Source organism: Trichosurus vulpecula, chromosome 3 (assembly GCF_011100635.1).
Source record: "Trichosurus vulpecula isolate mTriVul1 chromosome 3, mTriVul1.pri, whole genome shotgun sequence".
Lineage (NCBI taxonomy): Eukaryota > Metazoa > Chordata > Mammalia > Diprotodontia > Phalangeridae > Trichosurus > Trichosurus vulpecula.
The window spans coordinates 16,826,377-16,847,687 of record NC_050575.1 but is presented as its reverse complement, the minus strand read 5'-3'; the positions used below and the strand labels follow the sequence as shown (position 1 = coordinate 16,847,687).

At 46.5% G+C, this 21,311-nt stretch overlaps 1 protein-coding gene across 2 annotated transcripts; it reads left to right on the top strand.

Annotated features, from left to right (window-relative positions):
* Window positions 1-7,534: 7,534 nt before the first annotated feature.
* Window positions 7,535-19,791, top strand: ANKRD9 (ankyrin repeat domain 9). Of its 2 annotated transcripts, none has more exons than XM_036750607.1 (2): window positions 7,535-7,722; window positions 18,436-19,791. In XM_036750607.1, exon 2 carries the CDS (start codon window positions 18,508-18,510, stop codon window positions 19,414-19,416), a length of 909 nt encoding a protein of 302 aa, XP_036606502.1. In that variant the 5' UTR covers window positions 7,535-7,722; window positions 18,436-18,507; the 3' UTR covers window positions 19,417-19,791. The 2 variants fall into 2 exon arrangements, with proteins under 2 accessions (XP_036606502.1, XP_036606503.1); XM_036750608.1 differs by lacking the exon at window positions 7,535-7,722 and adding an exon at window positions 8,265-8,557.
* The last annotated feature ends 1,520 nt before the right edge of the window (window positions 19,792-21,311 follow it).

Genomic DNA, 21,311 nt, shown 5'->3' with positions numbered 1-21,311 from the left:
TTATTCACATATAACCACAGGATCCCCAAGTTGGAAGGCACCTCAGAGGACATCTAGTCCAACTTCCTACCACAGCATAAAACCCCTCAGCAACCATTTATGCAGCCTCTACTTGCAATCTTCAGTGATAGAGAACTTACTGTCTCCATTCCTCTATGGAACATGAAAAATTATTAGGAATTTTTTTACTTTTATTCACTGAGCTGAAAGAAAAGAATTCTCCTCTTTGCAGCTCAGTTTTGGCAAAACAGAGATACTAATAAGCCTTACCCTACCTCCTTCCCAGGGAGAATCAGATAAGAGCATGGATGGAAAAGCACTTTTGAAAGCTGTAAAAAGAGGGGGTCTGGCCTCACTTCCATTTATCACACCTTCGCTTTGAGGAGAGGCAGCTCCGATCTCTGTGAACTGGTGGGATAGAATTAGATGATCTCTAAGGGCCCTTGCCAAGTTTGGCATTCTCTGATTCCCGGGGCTCTTCCAGCTCTGACATTGTGTCTTTTGATTCCAAGGCCCCTTCCGACTCAGATATTCTACGTCCGGGTACTCAAAGGCTCCTTTCAAGTCCAGGTTTCTTTCTGTGTTTTACAATTTCTGCCTTGCCCAAGGTCACATAGTTGCGTGCAGAGCCAGGAGCCAACCCAGACTTCCTGACTCCCAGCTCAGGGCTCTGTTTGCCTGTGGAGTGCCAACCAGAGGCCAGGATTCTACATGCCCATTGCTTCTCTGAATTTACTGATGAGCAGAGTGTTTAAGGAAAATGCTGATGCCTGAGACAGAGACAGGGCAGAGTTAGCTGCAGTGAGTCAGAGATGGAGAGGGAGGAGACTGCATGGGGAGTCTGGCAGCCTTCTCTTCTTGGATATGAAGTCTTCTGCCCACCCCCCTGCCCCAAGATTTCAAGATCCACAGCAACACATCTCCTCCAGGAAGCCTTTCCCTGACATACTTCACCCCAAGCTGACACCTTTTCCCTCCAAGTCCTTATAACAGATCCACATGTTGCTGTTCAGTTGTTTTCATTCTTTGTGACTCTTCATGACCCCGTTTGGGTTTTCTTAGCAAAGGTTGCCATTTCCTTCTCCAGCTCATTTTACAGACGAGGAGACTGAGGCATATGGGGTTAAATGACTTGCCCAGAGTCACACAGCTAGTACATGTCTAAGGCCAGATTTGAACTCAGGAAGATGAGTCTTCCTCGCTCCAGGCCTGGCACTCTATCCATTGAGCCACCTAGTTGCCCCCGCATACATAGGATCATAAGGTCATAGAATTGAACACTGAGGTGCAGCTAGGTGGCGCAGTGAGTAGAGCACCGGCCCTGGAGTCAGGAGGACCTGAGTTTAAATACAGCCTCAGACACTTAACACATATACTAGCTGTGTGACCTTGGGCAAGTCACTTAACCCCAATTGCCCTGCCTTCCCCCCTCCAAAAAAAAAAAAAGAAAAGAAAAGAATTTAGCACTGAAAGAGGCTCTAGAGATGATTTAGCCAGCCCTCTCATTTTATATAGGAAAGTTGAGGCCAGCTGAGGTTTTCCTCCGTGTTCTAGGATCTCTAACTTGTCCCCAAGGTCCCACAAGTAGTAAATAGCAGTAAATAGCAGAACTAGGGTTCAATTTACATCCTCTGATTCCAAAATCAGTCCTCCTACATTCGGTGAGTCATCGCAGGATACAGCTCTGTAGGATACAGCTCTTTTGGCCCCAAGGGGCCTGCTCAGCTGAGCTGTAAAGCACTTGACCTCATGGATGATGTATTTTCTCCCCTTTCTCCTTTGCCCTATCTCATCCCTCCTCCCTGTCCCTAACCTTCTAGTGCCTAGGGCAGGGATTCCCAAAGAGCCATATTCAAGGTATACTTGTTAGCTGTCCAGTTTCCTGATACCCTATAGCATAAACAAAATTTGGTGGGGGGAACATAGGTCTAATATGAAAGAGTTTAACAATATAAAAGGATTCCAGAGGTCACGGTGGAAGGGTGGAGAAACATAATGGGGTTAAGACATTCGAGCATGGGACACACACGGATTTGAAGGAGGGAAAAGGGAGTGGTTGTCAGAGAAGATAGCTGTGGCCCAGCAGCCTACTAATCAGAACCACAGGCATTCTGGGTAAAGCCATAATTATCATGCCCTTCACAGTAATAAAGGTTAATGGTGAATTGATTATCAAACCCTGAGAAAGCCATGGAAAGTGGGGGAGGTGGTACATGTGGGCCAGGACAAACGTCTAGTACATGGTCCTGCCTGGACTTCAAATCCAGGATCAGATGAGAACTGGACCCAGGATGGCTATTAAGGGGTGAGGCATGTTTGAGTTAGTCACACTTAGGCAGGTTGGTTCTGCCCCTGACTCACTACAGAGGTTCAGTAGATTATGAAGGGGAAAAGGGAGAGGAGAGTGGAAGGGGTGGAGGGATGACTCAGGAGGGTCTTTCTGGTTATTGGGTGCAAATATAAGAGAGCCAATCTTTGAGAAGAGTTAGAAGGGGTTGAAGTTAGGAGAGTGAGGCATAACTGGGCAACAACTTTCACACAGAAATGCTACTTTCCTCAGAGAAGCAGGTAGATATGACTTAAAATGCAGGAGGGAAAGAGGTTAGACACAGAGGGGTAAACTTCTTGCCCTTTAGGGTAAACACTAGAATGGTCCTTCCCAGGAGACTTTGATCAAACATACTAAGTTCTTATCTGTCTCCAACCCAGCCCAGCCCAGATTTTGTCTTTGCAGTTACTGGTGCTTTGCACATAGTAGGCACAAAACAAATGTCTGTTAAATTGAACTGGAAGGAGGGACAGAATATGGAACTGAAAATAAAAATAAAATTTAAATTAAAAAAAATCTTGAATTGGACCTGAGAGGTCTTTAGGAAAGTGTCCCAGGCATCTAGCCTCTTCCTTGCCCTTCTTGAAATTGTCAAAGGTGAGCTGAATGAAGAAGGCACAGGAGGGCAGAATCATCAAATATGCAGATGACACAAAGCTAGGAAGGACGACTAACATATTAGGAGATGACAATCAGCATCCAAAAGGATCTTGCTAGACTAGAATAATGGGCCTAATCTCATAAACTAAAATTTTAAAAGAATAAATATGAAGTCCTACTTTGACATTGTTATTCGATCATGTCTGACTCTTCATGACCCCATTTGGGGTTTTCTTGGCAGAGATGCTGGAGTGGTTTGCCATTTCCTTCTCCAGGTCATTTTATAGAACTGGGGCAAATGGGTTAAATGACTTGCCCAGGGTCACGCAGCTAGTAAGTGTCTGTGGCCAGATTTGAACTCAGGAAGATGAGTCTTCCTGACTCCAGGCCTGGTGCTCTATCCACTGCACCACCTAGCTGCCCTATAAAGTCCTACACTTGGGTTAAAAAAAAATCAATTTCCCAAAGATAGAATGGGATAGAAGACACATAGCTAAATATAAATACTGAAAAATAGATGTGGAAGTTTTATTGAAAGGCAGGAGAAGGGAATAATTGTTTATGTTGTGCCTACTATATATTAGGCACTTTACAAATATTATCTCATTTGATTCTCATAACAACCCTTGAAGGTAGGTGCTATTATTACCATTTTTACAGTTGAGGCAACTGAGGCAGATTTTTTTTTTAGTGATTTGCCCAAGGTCATATAGTTAATAAGTATCTGAGGCTAGATTTGAACTTGGATCTTCCTGACTCCAAGCCTAGCAGTGGAACACTGTTTCCGCTGGGCAACCAGCCTGCCTAGTGAAACTGAAAATTAAACATGAGTCCCCAGGTCTCCTTACTCCAAAGTCTGAGATTTTTTTGGTAAACCACACATGATGATTGATTGATAAATTTATTCCCTTAAATCCTGATATCTCCAATTGTGTCCCAGTTACAGATTTTGAAAGCCTAGGGATTTGTGTGGTCCAAAGGCTGTTTAGTACAAACTCTATTTAGGGCTGAGGGAGGGGTTTGATTGTTTCTAAAGAAGTAGTCAAATAGACCACGGTTGAATCTGAAACCATGGACTCTGGAATCTAAGTTATCAAAGAAAGCAAGGTAGCTTACTTTCTTAAGGAACACTGGTTCATTACATAACATGCCGGAGAGCAGGGGGTGGACACTTCCGTGAATTGGTCTAGCAAGTATCCATTCATGGAATCGGAGGATATTGGGAGGTAGGGGGAAAAACAAATGCTGTATAATGGAAATACAATAAATAAATAACTCCTGAAAAGAAACTGTCCCTCCCCTCTTCTTTGAAGAGGTCGGTGGCTGTGGTATGGAACACTGCATAGATTGTCATCTTTTTCAATATGTTGGTTAGTTTTGCTGAGCTTTTTTTTCTTCTCTTTTTAAAATTCATCATTATAAGGGAGACGCTCTCTGGGAGGAGGTGGGAGGATAAAGTGGGAATAGGTAAGAAAAGCAAAACATAGCAATAACATTTTATTTTTATAAAAAGAATCATAGGATATTGAATATCAGAGCAGAAAGAGGCCTTAGAGATTATCTAAGCTGTCTAGAACAGACTGAGGGCCATTGTGGGAGGGACAAAAACTTACCTATCAATCCCTCCAGAGAAGGGTGCCAAAGTTCCAGGTCCCCAACTCCCAGGGAGCAATTAGGCTTCTTGGAACATGCACAGAGACCCCTTATTAAAATTTAAATGCCCCTATGAGCTAGGCCTGTCTTCCTGATATCAGACTCCCCAGGACTATGTCTAGCCCAAGGGCCTTGCAGGCAATAGACCTCAACAAATGTTTATTGAAGGAAGGGAGCTATGGTTTGCCCATCCTTTACCGAAGAAGACTTCCAAAGAGCAAAAGAGACATTCTCCCACCCCTCAGCTCTCTTCTATTAATTTTGTCTAATATGTGGCACTTAATGGCTTTCCTTTTCTCTTTCTCTTTGGTGTTATTCATATTAATCAGAGATGTTTGTACACAATCAAAGATCACAGGGCCCTAGACTTTAGAGCTGGTAGAGATCTTTGAGAACATCGACTCACAAATGGGATAAAAGGGAGAACTATGAATAAGAGGAAAGTATTTGTAAAATGAAGAGATTGACCTGGATTATGTTTAACACCTCTTCCAACTCTAATCCTATGATTCAGTAAAATATAAGCTCCTTGAGGGCAGGGACTGATTTGGTTTTTGACTTTGTACCCCTAACACCCGGCACTGCTAGGCACCTGGTGCACAGTACAACCCTGATCAATTCACGTGGAATCAGATTGCTCTGTAGGAGTCTATGTTTCTAAAGCTCTCCACAATCTTGTGAGGTAGATGGTGCAATCATTACACCTATTTTACAGACGGGAAAACTGAGACAGACTAAAAGATGCAATAAGACTTAAGTAGCTTACTGCCAAGCCAAGACTCAAACCCCGGTCGTCAGATGCCAGGTTCAGAGCTTATTGTACTCGAACACAGTAGGGACTCTTTTCGAAACATCACAGAGCCCCAGCACAGACCTCACAGACATCCTCCTCCTTCTCTTCCCCTCGACACCTCCCCTGCGGCAGCCAGCCCGATAGGAGTTGGTCATGTCTTCTCAAAGGCTGCCCTGGTTAGGGTTAATTTAATTGCCTTGACCTTAGAACTCCTTCGCTTTAATTATTGGAGCTGCCGTGCTGATAACGTTCAGGGCTTGCTGATATCCCTCCCCCCCGGAAAGGAACCAGAGCTTGGCTCACCTGAATGCTTCCTGAATGATGGTCATAGATTGGACTAAGATCTCGTATTTCGGGAATTCTCATTAAGGGGTGGGGGTAGGGAACAGTGTAGTGTGGATCTCATTTTTAAAATCTCGGACCTCGGGGTCCACCTGTTCCGGTTGACTTTGACTAGTGGGATAACTATGTTTCTCTTGGGATTTGTTTCAACTCCTGAAGGACACAACCTCATTTCTACTCCACCTTTATTCTTTCTCTAGTAACTAGCTGAGTGTGTCATAGGAAATGCTCACAGACTAAAAACATCCGCGGGAGTTGGTAAGGTTGGGGGTGGGGGAGTGAGAGCTCGAGAATGTCAATCGCTCATTCACGAAAAGCAGCCTGGAGAGGGCAAGCATCGTCCTGCCTCTGGGCTCATATTTCGTGTTCAGTATTCTAAGACTTCTTCAAGTTCAGACATTCTACTGGGGATGCAAGAGCCGGGGTGGGGGGTGGGCAGAGGGGGGAGGCGACCGCGACCAGGGGAAAGTCGGACATCTCAACAAGGTTAAAGGCTGGAACTTTTTTGTCACCAGGCAAATCCCTTGGCCTCAGCTGAATCTTCTCACTTTTTTGATCCTTGAGGTCTTTCCTTCTCTCAGTCGCTTGTGCCTCTGCCAAATTACCTGTTGTTTATATTGTATTTGCGTACATTTTCACCTTCCCGGGCGGAATAGGGGCAGGCACTTTCTTTTTTGCGTTTGTAAAGCAGGGTATTTAATGGCTTTTTAATGCCCATTGATTTCACTGTGCACAGATGTGCTCCTGGGAGCGAAGATCACATCTACCGTGTAGCTGCCCCCCGCCCCCCCCCTTTCACCACTTCCATTCTTCCAGTCACTCCTTGGCCACTAGACAAACAACTACTCCTTTCAACTCTCCCCCCCCCCCCTTTTTCTCAAGCCAGAACACTGGGAGAGAATCCAGGACAAGTTTAGAGCCGTGCAATGTCAGACCTGGAAGGACCCCCCCAGAACTTAGAACTCATAGGCTGACGTCGCAAAGAAACTTACAAAGATCATCTGCTTCAAACCCCTCCTTTTACAGAGAAATCTGACACCCAGAGAGAAGAAAGGGCTTGGCCAAGGTCACAGATTAGCCGGTGGCAGCCCCAGAGCCAGATATGCCCGGGTCTCTTGACTTCTAATTCACCGCACCGCTGCCTGCAAGGCCCGGACACATGGACACCTGGGGGGGGGGGGGCAAAAATGCCTGCAAACCATCAATGAAAGAGCCTTTAGCACTTTTTAAAAAGGGAGAGAGAAAACAATCGGAGAGCGCCGGCGGCTGGAGCGGGGGCCAGCGGTCCTTGTCCTGGATCTTCTCGGAGCTCCCGGTTACGCGTGCTGGGGCCAGCCTGCGGGAGCCCGGCCGCCTGCGTGCCAGTTAGCTCGGGAGGGGGGAGCCGGGGAGGCTGGCGACCTTGCACTCTATGGGCCTCTCCCTCACCCCCGATATCCAGGGAGGGGCGGGGTCTGGTGCAGGACTCCGGGCTGCCAGGGAAGCCGAAGCGTTTCAGAGGATCGACTTTCCCAACCACGGTGTCGGTTTACACCTCCCCTGGGCTCCGGAGGCCTGGGGGGTCTCGGCCCTCCCCTCGGCGCCCGCCTCCCAGCCTCCCGGAGGCCACACAAGTTTCCCCGAACTTTTCCTCCCTCTCCGTTCCACCCAGCTCTCTCCTCTTTCCCCCACCCCCGCCCCGCGCCCTGTGACGCACATAATGGTGCAGGGCCCCGTCCCCGGGGCCGCGGCCAATGGGCAGCCGAGGGGGTCCCCGGCGAGGACCAATCAGCGGCCGCTGGACAGTTCCGGGGCCCTGACCTACCCTCCGGGGCTGCAGTGCGCCGGGCGTTAAAGGCGGCGGCGGCGGCGGCGGGTCGCCTCTCCTTGCATGCCGGGGCCGGGCCAGAGCCGGCTGGGCACGCGCGGGTCGCCGAAGGGAAGCCTGCGGGGCAGTCCCTGGGAGCCGAGAGGGGCCTGGCCGGGCCGGGAAGGGAGGACGCTACTGCCGCTTCCACCATCCACTGTGAGTACGGAGCCCGGTGCCTTCCTTCCCCGGAGCCCAGCCGGCTCCCCTTCTTCCCCCGCGTCTTCCCCGCGGCTCCCATTCATGTGCACGGTAACATCCGTGCATGCTAACACACATGTGTCCACACGCGTGCACGCAGGCACATATGTGCAGAGGCGCACCCCGGCTGGACCGCTCACCTCCGGCTCCCCGGGGCAGCTAGACACACCTCCAGACCGCCGCTACGGCAGACTCCGAATCAGCGCAGCCCCCGCCCAGTGCCGGCTCCTTCCCTAGCCCTGGCCCTTTCCCAGCACCCTACAGACCCCCGCGCCTGCCCGAGAGCCGTCTGTCCCTGGAGCTCACCCGGAGATCTGGGCTGAAGCCAGAGCCGAAACCGATCCTTCCCTTCCCCCCTCTCCCCCCCCCCACGCTCCCTGCGAGACCGGCCTGCTGGCTTTGTGAGCCTCATGCCTCCCGGGGTGCAGGGGGAGCTCCTGGCTAGAAAAATCTTTCCCCTTCCTCCAGCTGGCCAGGAAAATGAATGAGGATTCAATGACAGGAATCTTTCCCCTTCTCCTCCCCCTCCTCACCGATATCTGTGTAGCACACACCATGTAGTGTATCTATATAACCTGCACACCCTCTAACATATCCGCATCTGGCAAAGAAGGCGGGTGGCACAGAGGGATGCCGATACGTCCATTATGCCCCACCGGCATCCAGTAATGTCAAAGAAGTCTGGAAGAGGGGACCCGGCGCTCTGGGTTGACCTCCCCTCCCCCCACGCCAAGATTTTTTTGAGGACGACTGATGGAGTTGCTAGAGGGAGGACCTAGATGGATGAGATCAAGTGTGTAACACAAATGTCACGTAATGTATCTCTGTTGTCTATAACCTGTGTCTCTATTGTCTCTATGAGGTGCTCTTTGTAAAAAGATACATGAAACATAACCACTCATGTTTCTATCTTCAGTCGTGACAACCCTCTAAGATCAGATAGTCATTACAAATATTAACCCCATTTTGCAGGTGAGAAACTGAGCCTCAGGGAAATTGTGAGGTACACATACTAGAGTACATAGTATTGAACCCATGGCATTCCAGGCTTGTTTTCACTGCAGTGCTGCCTCAAGATACCATAGAGAGGCAATGTTTATCTATACAGTATGCATATCATATAGCACACACATATAAAACAAAATCAAAACCAACTTTGATGTCAGGAAGACAAGATTCAAAGTCTGTCACAGAAACATAGTAGCTATGTGACCTTGGGCAAGTCACTTAACCCCTTAGTGCCCTAGTCTTGAAGACTATGTTTCAAAAAAATGGCTGATCTGCATTGGGGGAGGGAATTTCCTCCCTGGGAATGCCATAACACCAATATAGTCTAATATTTGAAAAAGAATTAAAGTAAAGCAAACATATCTGTATGTAAAGATAGCTACAGCAAATATATTTGTAGCTGCACAACATTGATAATTGGTCACATGACTAGCTGTGTGCACTTATTCCTTTCAATTGGAAACAACACTGCTACACCACCTCTTAGTAGGACTTTGCTTCTAAGCCAAGTCTCTAGCAATGGGGATAGGCAGCACTGAACCATCCACACAACTCTCACTCAGACAACTACAAAGTGGCTCGTCAAGGGTTAAGATACTGCGTAAGGACTGTCAGGGCTGAATTTATGACTAGGTTTAAGACATTGCAACACAGGAGATGCTCCAGAAATGTTTGCTGAGTTAATGATATAGTAGAAGCAGCAAACCAGACTTGTGCTGTCATGGAACCCTCAGTCTGGCCTGGGTCATAGGGCTTGACTAGACACCAATTAAGTGCTAGATTACATGGTTAAAAGAAAAACAAAACAACTCTTTAGATGTACCAGAGAACAGAAGCCAGTGTGGTTCAAGGTGGTTCCTGGACAATCAAGGACTCAAGGTGGGCCTTGAACCCAGGGGAAGGATTAATAGGAAGGGGGCATTTCACATAGGAAGAACATTGGGAGTATAAGTTTGAGCCAGATAGTTAAAGGACTCCCATCCTTCACTGAAGGCATTAGGGGAAAAGAAGGCTGAAGATGTTAAAGAGGGTCAGATTTGGAGACCGCTGGAAAGACAGACTGAGATTATTCCACTTTAAGCACTGGATTTGGACTCCCAGGTCTTGGGTTCGAATTGTGGCTTTATTTAGTACCAGTGTGATCTCGAGCAAGTCATTTTAACTCCTCTGTGCCTCATTTTCCTTACTTTTAAAATGAGAAAGGTTGGATTAAGATGCTCTCTAAGGTCCATTTCAGCTCTGTGATTGATCATTGGATTGTCCATGGTATGAAATAGGGAACCTTGGCAAATTCTGAAGCAGAGGAGTGCTGCGTTCTAAATGATGTTTTAAGGAAACAAGTCCGGTAATGCTGGAGCGTGGGATGGATTGGAAGAGGGAAACTGAGGGCCCTCCTGCCCTCAGAGAACCCCAATCTAGTTAGAGAGATAGACACTTAAAGAAATGAAAGAACGAGACTTTGCATTCCCCATAATGTAACCCACCCTGATTCTTCCTTGATATTCTATCCCCATCTCCATGTGACCCTTCTGTGTCCCTCCCCTCCCCCCAGATCCCTCATGCCCTCTGTCTCTTCAGCGCCCTCTTCCCATGTTTGCATTGACTGGAATTAAGTAATATTCTCCTCCATATTTGAGATATTGTGCACCACATTTTGAGAAGGATATTAACAAGGCAGAGTATGTTATATACAGAGATGGGCAACTGAAATGGTAAATGGACCAGTCAGTCAACAACTATTGATTAAGCTCTTATTATGTGCCTAGGTATTGTGTTAATGCTGAGGATACGAGAAAGGCAAAAATGTGGTTCCTGCCCTCAAAAAGCTCACATTCTAATGGGGAGGGCAACGTGCCAGTACTGATATACATGCAAGATACGGTGTAAATAAAAGATAATCTCAGAAGAAAGGCCCTTAGTTGTAAGGGAGGGATACTGGAAAAGGCCCCCAGCAGAAGGTGCAATTTGAGTTTAGGTCTTGAAGGAAGCCAGGGACACCAGATTTAGGTGAGGAGGGAAAGCATGCCAGGTAAGAGAGACAGTAAATGCAAAGGCTTGGAGGGAGGAGATAGAGGATCTGCCAGTAGGCCATTTTAGCTGGATTATAGAGAGCATGAAGGAGGGGGTAGTTAGTAGAAGACTGGAAGGGTAGGAAGGGGCCAGGTTGTGAGGGGCTTTAAATGCCAAACACAGGATTTGGTGTTTGATACAGGAGGTAGTAGGGAGCCATGGCAGTTTATTGAGTAGGGGGATGACATAGTCACATTTATGCTCTAGAAAGGTCACTTGGGCAGCCGAGTAGAGGATGGATTGGAGTGGGGGAGAGAATTGAGACAGAAAGAATAATTGGGCCAGTAATAGTAGTAATAGTCCAAGTGTGGGGTGATAGGGGCCTACACCAGTGTGGTGGCTGTGTAGTAGAAGGAAGAGGAATGTATACAAAAGATACTTTGAAGGTAGGAACAGGACTTGACAATGTATTGGATTTGTTGGGTAAGGGAAAGTGAGGAGTTGACTCGTTTGAGGATAACAACAAGATTTCCAGGCTGAGTGGGTAAGAAAGATAATGAAGATTTTTGTGGACCATTTACCTATATTGAGAAGAAAAGGAAGAAAAGAAGACTTGGCTGGGTTGTACGGGTGTAGGGCGGCGAGGCGGCGCAGTGGATAGAGTGGTGAGCCTGGAGTTAGGAAGATAAGTCTTCCCGACTTCAAATCTGGCCTCAGACACTCACTAGCTGTGTGACCCTGGGCAAGTCACTTAACCCTGTTTGCCTCAGTTTCCTCATCTGTAAAATGAGCTGGAGAAGGAAATGGCAAACCACGCCAGTATCTCTGCCAAGAAAACCCCAAATGGGGTCATGAAGAGTGGGGCAGGACATAGGGGCATAATATAGCGTATATGAAAATTTTGAAAGGCTGCATGTAAGAGTGATTAGACTTATTTTGGCTCCCACAAGACAAGTAATGGTTCAAAGATAAGGGTTAAAGATTCTATTTCTGTATAATAATGCTGCCAAAGAAGCAACATGGCATAGTGTTAAGACAGTTTGGGTTCAAGCCTTGCCTCTTGATAAACGTGTGACCTTGGGCAAATCAGCACCTCTCCGCCCCAGACACCTTATTAACATTTCCGTAGGGCTTTAAGGGTTTGCAGAATGCTTCACTGTGACTCTGAGGTATAGGTGGTATTATTTAGTCTTATTTTGTTGTTCTGTCTTTTCTGTTGTCTTATCCCATTGGGACCACGTTTCAGGTCTTCTTGGTAAAGATACTGGAATGGTTTGTCATTTCCTTCTCCAGCTCATTTTACAGGTGAGGAAACTGAGGCAAACAAGGTTAAGTGATTTGCCCAGGGTCACACAGTAAGTATCTGAAGTAATTTTTGAACTCAGGACTCCTGGTCTGAGCAGCCCCTAGGGTATCTCCCAGAAGGGGCAGCAAATCTGAAATAACTGACATGGACGGGCAAAACTAGCTCAAGGCTTCTTGGCTGTCACTTTCTCTGTCCTCCCAAATCCATTCTCTAGCAGATTCAGGGACAAAGGAATCCAGAAGCCAGGTATGCCTTCACTTCAGCTTTAGCTTAGACTCCTGACTCCAAGTCCAGTGCTTTATCCACTGTGCTACCTAGCTGTCTCTAAATTATAAGTTGTAGATCTACATTGGCAGAAGAATTTCATCATGGAGCTCCCCACATCAATAAAATCATACTTCCAGTCCAAAAAAATATATACTTCTCTTGATAATAGCTCTTATTTTAGAGAGCTTTGCAGTTTACAAAACACTTCACATCTATATATGTATATACATTTAATACTGTTACACATCTGTGACTTCAGAGCTATCTAACAAAGTATCAGGTTGCCTAGGGAGATAGTGAGCTCCCTGTCACCAAAGGGTGACAGACCTCAAATAGAGGCTGGATCATTCTTTGTCCAGAGAGGATTCTCATCTGTTTGGGAGGTTGGTCTCAGGCCCTTCTAACTCTGACATTCTGTGATTCTATGATTCTAGTGCTCCCTCCAGCTCTATACTCTTATGTCCTATGTTCTAAGGTCTCTTCCAACTTGAAGATGAGATCTTACATGATTTGAAGACCCTTTCTTGCCCTGACTTTCTATGTTCTAGGCAGCTGGTTCCCCAGGGAACAGGATAGAGATCTTGGGTAGGGGGGAAGTACTAACACTGGTGAGAGATTTGGAGGGGACCCAATAGTCAGGTGTGATGTTAAGTGGTGGTTTTTGATTATTAAATGCTAGCTTGCTTTATTGGAAGTTAATGAAGACTGTGGTCTGGACATTTCTGTCCGACCTCTCACCCGAAGCTGAAGCTGAAGTGACGGCATACCTGGCTTCTGGATTCCTTTGCCCCTGAATCTGCTAGAGAAGGTGACATGGATTTGGAAGGACAGAGAAAGTGACAGCCAAGAAGCCTCGAGCTAGCTTTGCCCGTCCATGTCAGTTATTTCAGATTTGCTGCCCCTTCTGGGAGATACCCTAGAGGCTGCTCAGACCAGGAACTACGGATGAATTCATACTGCCCAGACATTTAGTCTCTGCTTAAATCAGAACAAATTACACATTCTTGATCTGCCTTACCGATAAGTTCATCCTTCAAAACGTGAAGGATGTGACTGTATGAAAACAACCCTGACAGGCGGCATCTATTTTCTCTCTTAGAGCTCTTTATAGAGGGGGAGGTGACGCCAGCAACAATACAGTAACAGCTAGAATTTATACAGTGCCTGCTATGTGCCAAGCACTGTGTTAAGTGCTTTACAATGATTATCTTTCATGGTCCTCACAACAATCCTGGGAGAGGTAGGTGCTATTATTATCCTCCTTTTACAGATGGAGAAACTGAGGCAAAACAGGTGAAGTGACTTGCCCTGAGTCACATAGCTAGGAAGTGTCCTGAGGCTGGATTTGAACTCAGGTCTTCCTGACTCGGAGCCCAGCACTTTATCCTTGGCATCGTCTTCCATGCATCCTTGGTAATCTGCCTTCTCAAAGTCTAGAGAGTTCATTCTTAGACTCAACATATCGAAAACAGAGTTCTTTCTCTTTTTGCCTTGCTTTTCTTCAAATATCCCTATTTGCCCCGTTGAGAACAACACGTAGGTTTATAACCTCTGAGTTGGCCTTAATAATTCCCTCCACTCACAAAGCTCAGAGCCTGTTGCTCCCCCATGGACTCCTGTCTTGCCTCCCGATTGGTGTCCCTGTTTCTTTCCTTTCTCCAGTCCATCCTTTACACGGCTGCCAAAATCATCTTCCTAAGGCACAGGTCTCTCACTATGTCATTCTTTTGCTAAAAAATTCCTTCAGTTCTTCCTGTTGACTCAGCTTGGTTTCGATTCCTTCACAATCTGGTTCCCACCTACTCTTCCAAACTTACTTCATCACACCGGCCTTTACACACAATATATTCCAGCTGATCTGGTGTGTTAGCCCGATTCGGCGTTCCTCCTCTCTGTGTCTTTGCACGGGCTAAGTCTACGGCTAGGGTCACCTTTCTCACCTCTGCTTTCTAGAATCCCTGGTTTCCTTCAAGGCTTCACTTTCTTGAAACTGTTCTTGCTTTCCTCCAGTTGTTTCCTCCAGCTCTTTCCCTACTCAAAACGCCTTCTCTTTACTTATTAGTGTCGATGTTACATTGTATCTATCTAGAACGGTGTAAGCTCATTGAAGGCAGGGACTGTGTTTTTAGCCTTGTGTCTATAGTTCATAGCATATAGCCTCGTATACTATATATGCAATATTGCCATATTGGCCCTTAATAGTAGTTGTTAGCTTGAAAGGGCAGTGTTGTGAGAATCAGGAGAACTCTGGATTCTCATCCTTCTCCTGATGTTTACAAGCTGCGTCTGTGGACAAAATTTCAACTCCTCATCTATAAAATGCAGATAATACCCCTTGTATTAGTCTTTGCAGGGCTTTTGTGAGAAATAAGGCATAATGTACACTAAAGTGCTTCGCAAACCTTAAATGGCTGTATGCGGGTCCACCGTCATTACCCTATGGCTACAGGGAAGTCAGATGGAAAGGTAATATTCTCAGTAATGGGACCATGATTGGGGGGGAGTAAGAAAAGAGGAAGCTGTCTAAGGAGACCGATGCGGATGCATAGGAAGCTCTCTGATCATTAACATTTTGGAAAGATGTTTAGAAGTTGGAAGCAAGGGCAGGCTAATCAATGAGAAGGGTCAAGAGCACTAAACCTCAGGATGATCAGAAGGGGGTGGTTAACCCTCAGGATCATAGAGGGGCTTCTTAGCTACATTTGGGACAAAAGAACAAGGAAAGGGATATCGCCACTGGTAGGAGGGAATGGGGCGCATACAGACGGTGAAAGAAGGCAACATTTCACCTTTATTCTCTTCTCTACCGAAAAAAAGGAATTTTTTTCCCCCAGGAATCTTAGAACGGTCAACAGGGAGCTGTAGTCGAGGATGTGTGAAGAGAGGCGGTGGTAATAATCCTTGACATTCACATAGTACTGTAAGGTTTGCAAAGTATCTTTTAATGACCCTCACGACAACCCTGTAAAGTTGGTTTTGCTAACCCCATCTTACAGACGAGGAAGATGAGGCTCAGGGAAATGAGATGGTCACACAGCATTGTAAGGACCAGAGGCGGGATTGGAACCCGGGTCTCTTCCTGTTTCTAGGGCGCTTTGATTCTCTCCCTGGTGTGTGATGAGAGATGTCTAGCTGTCATGAATCGAGTTCATGACCTCAGGGCTGAACGAGACTCAAGAATGGTGCGGTAGAAAGAATGCTGTATTCTGGAGTCAGAGAACATGCATTCAAATCCTGCCTCTGAGACTTGCTGTGCTGGGCAAGTCGCTTCAGCCACCTAGGCCTCCTTCCTCGTCTGTCAAATGAGAGGGTCAGGGGAGGGGACTTTTGTGGGGGGTTCTCTTTTAATTTTATTTTTTGGTGTTTTTTTTTTTGAGGGGGGAAGGCAGGGCAATTGGGGTTAAACAACTTGCCCAAGGTCACACAGCTAATAAGTGTGTCAAGTGTCTGAGGCCACATTTGAACTCAGCTCTTCCTGACTCCAGGGTGGATGCTCTACTCACTGGGCCACCTAGCTGCCCCAAGGTGGGGGGGGGGTCCCTTTTAGTTCCAGTTCTATGTTTCTAAGATTATTGAGTATCTCTCGGATGATATTTTTGAAGTTTTTAGCATAATGATCTTTACTTGCCTTTCTCTTTTTTTTTCTTTTAAATTTATTTATTTTTCGTTTACAACATTCAGTTCCACAAGTCTTTTGAGTTTCAAATTTTCTCTGCCTCCCTCTCCTCCCTGATTTTTTTTAACAGACAGGCCCCACAGGATGGAGATAGGAAAGTGCTTGGTTTTTTAAAAATTTGTTTAGATTTATTTATGATTCATTAAAAAAGGAAAGTGGGTAGGACTTTGACGCTACAAATCAAATGAACTTGTCTTTGATTGCCAGAACAACTCTACGATATAATTAGGAAGAAGTTTGTGAGCGTTTAGAAGGGGACACATGTAGTTACTAGGTAGGAGCCCAGCGTGAGATGGAGAGCACAAGGTATAGCCAGACCAACATTGTTTCATTTAAAAAAATTTTTGACAAGTTGACTAAACCAAGAGCGAGGAGGCATAATGAATAGGAGGCTGGTCTTGGAATCAGAAGGTCCGAGTGGCCCTATACCCATGAAATCATAGGTTCAGAACCAAAGTAATAAAAGTAAACGTGGTTAGGGACGCAGAGGGAATTCCAAAGATCTGCATTTCAGTAAGACTTAAACAACGTCTAGCATTTTCTTCCTTGTGGACAGTAGGAATAGATGTGGGATAGATGATAATATACATACTTAAGACATTAACAACTAGATGAATGAGCAGGCTTAAAGGGAAACTGGAAGGGTCAACTGGAAGGTTTCTAATGCCTTGGTGGTCTCTCCTTGGCCCTGTGTCTTCAGAATTTTTATCAGTGACTTCAATGAAGCAGATATCCGGTGGGCTTATCCGATTTATAGATATATGACTGAAAGCTAGGAAGGCTGGCTCATACAGTGATGTCACAGCATCCAAAAACCAATGAGAATAATGGCCTTAGTCTAGCAAGGGAAAATGCAATAAGGGCAAATATACATTTAACAGAGCTAATTTTTAGAATCGACGTACGATCCTAGGGAGTGTGGCTAGATAAGAAGAGAGAACAATCTGGTAGGTCTTAGTAGGCATATGAAGTCAATGCTATGACATGGCAGCCAGAAAGCTAACCTCATGTCAGATTTCAGGTTGTATTCATAAAGACATGATGTCTTGTTTGATCAGTCCACATCTGGACTCATAATTTGTTCAGCTGAGGCCAGTCTGTAAATCTTTCCAGGCTTACAATATTGCCCTTCCCCTCCTCCCACAGCAATTAGGGTGGGAACATAGGGATTATCATTCCAATTTTACATGTTTGGAAACTGAGGCTCAGGGATGAGTAAGGGACTTGATCAAAGTCACACACAAAATAAAGTTGGGGCATGGATGGTCCTGAAACCCAGGCTTCCTGACTCCCAGTCCAGAGTTCTTTTCATGATTACATGGCTAAGCGAATCATTGTGTACCAGAGGAACGAGATGATTAGATACTAGTTAGGGGAAAGGTGGGTCGTGGTGGCTCTTTGCAATGCTTGTTTTAAATGCAGAACATAGCAGATTGTAAAGCACTTGGCACAGTGCCTGACGCATAGTAGGTGCCATATACTTGCTTATTCCCTTTCCCATTCTTTTCTTGGTGGAATGACAGTTTGGGGATGCCCTGAACCAGGAATATCCAGCTTCAGTCTTTGGGGAGCATGTGTGGGAGGGGCCTTCTAGCGTACAAAAGATGTACAAATGGGTGAGGGGGTGTACTGCAATCTGAAAACATTGAACCAATAGAAATCGGCAACAAAAGAACTTATAGTCTGTATTTATTGGGGGGAAAACACGGGACTGAACAAGAGACATCCCCTTTTCTTGGATTGATAATGGAAAGCATTTTGTAGGAAGTAGAATTCAGGCAACTATTTCCATTCAATCAGTAAACATTTATTAAGTGTCTTCTATGTGCCAGCCACTGTCCTGAGCACTGGGGAGACAGAAAGAGGCAAAAGACAGTCCCTGCCCTCAAGGAGCTGAGAATCTAATGAAATCTAATGAAAGAAAAGACTCAGCTTAGAGGAAAATGTAGGAAGGAGACAATTCCAGGCATGTGATTTTCATTGACCATAAAAGCTAGTTTTGAGGGAGAGAATGGTTGTAAATTTGTAAAATCTTTTAAGTGCCCTACCCTGAGCCTTAACCCTGTGGTAAACTGGGGCCTTACTGTGGTAGGGGCCTGAATGTGTCATCCATCCTCTGGTAGTTGTCTTTTAAAAGGGGAACTGACAGGAGATGAGGCTGAACCTATATATGAATAAAGTCTTTAATGGTGAAATGTTAGGCACGGAAAGGACTTTTTTTTTGGTGGGGGGAAGATTCTTCTTTGCGCTCCTTAAATCTTAGCACATAGACATGTGCAATTTTGCCTATGGGTAAAGCCTGTTAAGGTAGATATGGTAGGCCTTCAAGGCCATTTTTAGGGTGAAGGGAGGATGGTTTTTACAGTGCTAACCAGTTGACTCCTGTGTCTTTTCCTTCCGCCAGGCCTGTCCACACTCTCCCAGCCCCCATGCCGTGGGTGCCCCGTGGCTCCCTTTGTGACACCAGCCCCCAGCCATGCCCTGGGATGTCAAGCGACAAGGTGGTGGCCTTGACGGGCCATCCCAGTCCCGGGCCCAGAAGCAGTGCAAGAAGTCATCCTTCGCTTTTTACCAGGCGGTGAGGGACTTGTTGCCCGTGTGGTTCCTGGAGGACATGCGGGCCACAGAGGCCTTCCATTGGGAGGAAGGTGGACGAGCCAGCACCTATTCACCCTCTGAGGCCCTCTTATACGCCCTGGTACACGACCACCAACCCTACGCCCACTACCTGTTGGCCAAGTTCCCCCGGGGGGCACTGGCAGTACCTAGCCGCAATTTCAGTTGCTGTCAGTCTTCATCACCACACCTGGCCTTGGCCGTCCGATATAACCGTGTACATATCTTACGCCGCATCTTGCGGACCATCCGTGACTTCCCAGATGAGGAACGTGCCCACTACCTGGACCGCCGAGGCTGTAACCGTGTGGAAGAAGGCAAGACTTCTCTGCACGTTGCCTGTGAGCTGGCCCGACCCGAGTGCCTCTTTTTATTGTTGGGCCATGGTGCTTCCCCTGGGCTGTGTGATGGTGCTGGCAACACTCCCTTGGACCTGTTGCTCCGGCGGGTTGGGCAGGACGCAACAACCACAGCCACAGCTCCAACAGCTGGTGATCCTCTGGCTCTGCTTGACTTGCTCTTCCTCTACATGCCCCCAGGTTCCGCATCCCCCATGCAGAGGGAGCTGCTAGGTGACCGCGTCCGCTGGCAACGCCTTCTCGGGGAAGAAAAGTTCCAGTGGCTTGCTGGCCTGGCCCCACCGTCCCTATTTGCCCGGGCCATGCAGGCCCTCGTGAGGTCCATCTCACCCCGGCGCTTCCCCGAAGCCCTGGATGAACTGCCTCTCCCACCATTCCTCCAACCCTTGGACTTAAAGTTGAAAAGTTAAGGGCTCGAGTGGACAGATGCCCGCCATCGTAGCTGCTACCGGAGTGTTGCAATGGGTGTGTGTGGGTGTGTGTGTGTATGTTGGGTGCATGTGTGCAATGGGAATGCATGTGATATCTTTCTGCTGGAGGCAGGTACTAAGCACTTGTTTTATGAAAACTATTTTTCAGAGTTGTCTCTGGCACTTTACATATGTATGGAGATCTATATCTACATCTACAATGCACTCTATATTTTGTTTAAAAAAACAAACAGCTGACAAGTCGTCACTGGGGCTTACGGGGGGATTCACACCAGCTGTTAGGGGACTGAAATGTAAGGGAGGCTGTAAGTCTGCTACTGTAGTAGGAGGGAGCCAATAAACACTGGGAGTCTATATCAGTGGTGATGCCTGTTCTCTGAAGGCTTCCTGGTCCTGCTCATCTGGAAAAAGGGGGAGGAAGGAAGAGGGAGAGGGTGGGGAGAAGGAAGGGATAAGTAGGGAAAAGGTTGGAGAAAGAGGGAGCCTGGGAAAGGAGGAGGATTAAGGCTTAAGAGAACCACTAGTCTGAGTCATGGAGGGGGAACTGTGTGGGAGTTCCTCAGGAGCTTTATGGGCACCACCCAATCACGGCTCTCTGAATCACTGGTTTTACTGGTTGTGTGTCCGTTTTATCCTTCCCACCTACCTCCCACCTTTGTCTAGACATCCATTCTGGACATAAGCAAGATTCAGCAGAAAGAGCCCTTGGTTGGGAGTCAGGAGATGACTTCTAGCCCTTCCTCTGCCACTGACTTCCTGTGTCACCTTGAGAAAAATCCCTTTCCCTTTCTGGACTTGGATTTTATAAGTTACAAAATGAAGGGTTTGGATTATATCGTTTTAAGGCTCCTTCCAGCTGTGACACCTACCAGACGTGCCTTCATTGAGCCTTCCCCCATCCTTCTTGCAGCATATGCCCATTCTACTCCTAAGTCCTCTAGGAGGAACACAAAAGAAGGAAGAGTCTTAGCTCCTATCTGGGGGTTCCCAGACTGGCCGGGGAAGAAAATATTCATACCCAGGCTGTATGTACTCAGTGCCAAGTCAAAGGTACAGCTAGTCGGTGCTGTGGGAGTTCAGAGAATAGATAACTATCTTGCCTAAGGAAGTCTTGCTGAAAGAGAAGGACCTTGACCCTCTGAGAATTTAAAGCTAAAGAGGATTCAGGAAGGCAGGCATCCTGGTTAAAGGAACAGTGTGAACTTAACGTGTAGAGATGGGAGAGGAGCAAGGTGTATCAGGGACAGGAGCAAAACTAGTTTACAAGTTTGGCTAGAGAGGAGGATGTGGGAGAATAAATGAATGAAAAAGCATTTATTAAGGCCACAAGAAGCACCAAACACTGGGAATACAAATACAGAAATGAAGATAGTCCTTCCCTTCAAAAGGAGCTTCCATACTAATAGAGACAATGCCGTGGAGTGGTAGTCAGGACGAAGGGGGTATTTTGTTTTGGAAAGGAGATTCAAGATAACAACCTGGTTATTCTGAACACTCTCTCTCTCTCTCTCTCTCTCTCCATATATATATATTATTCTGAACTCTCTCTCTCTCTCTCTCTCTCTCTCTATATATATATATATATATATATATATATACACATATATATATATACACATATATATATATATATACATATGATCAATGATCTACACACAGCCAACTTGGTTATCCAGGGGACGTATTTTTCAATGTGTGGGTCATAGAGGTCCCTCGTTCCCTTTCTGCCCACTTTCTAGTCATGGAAGTGGAACACAAAATGATCTCTCACCCCTTCTTTGTTCCTATATTGCATCCCAGCTCTAAGGCTCATGGAACCTGGTACATTCTTTCCACCCTGTATATGATCTGGTCTTCCCAACCAGTTTAATTCG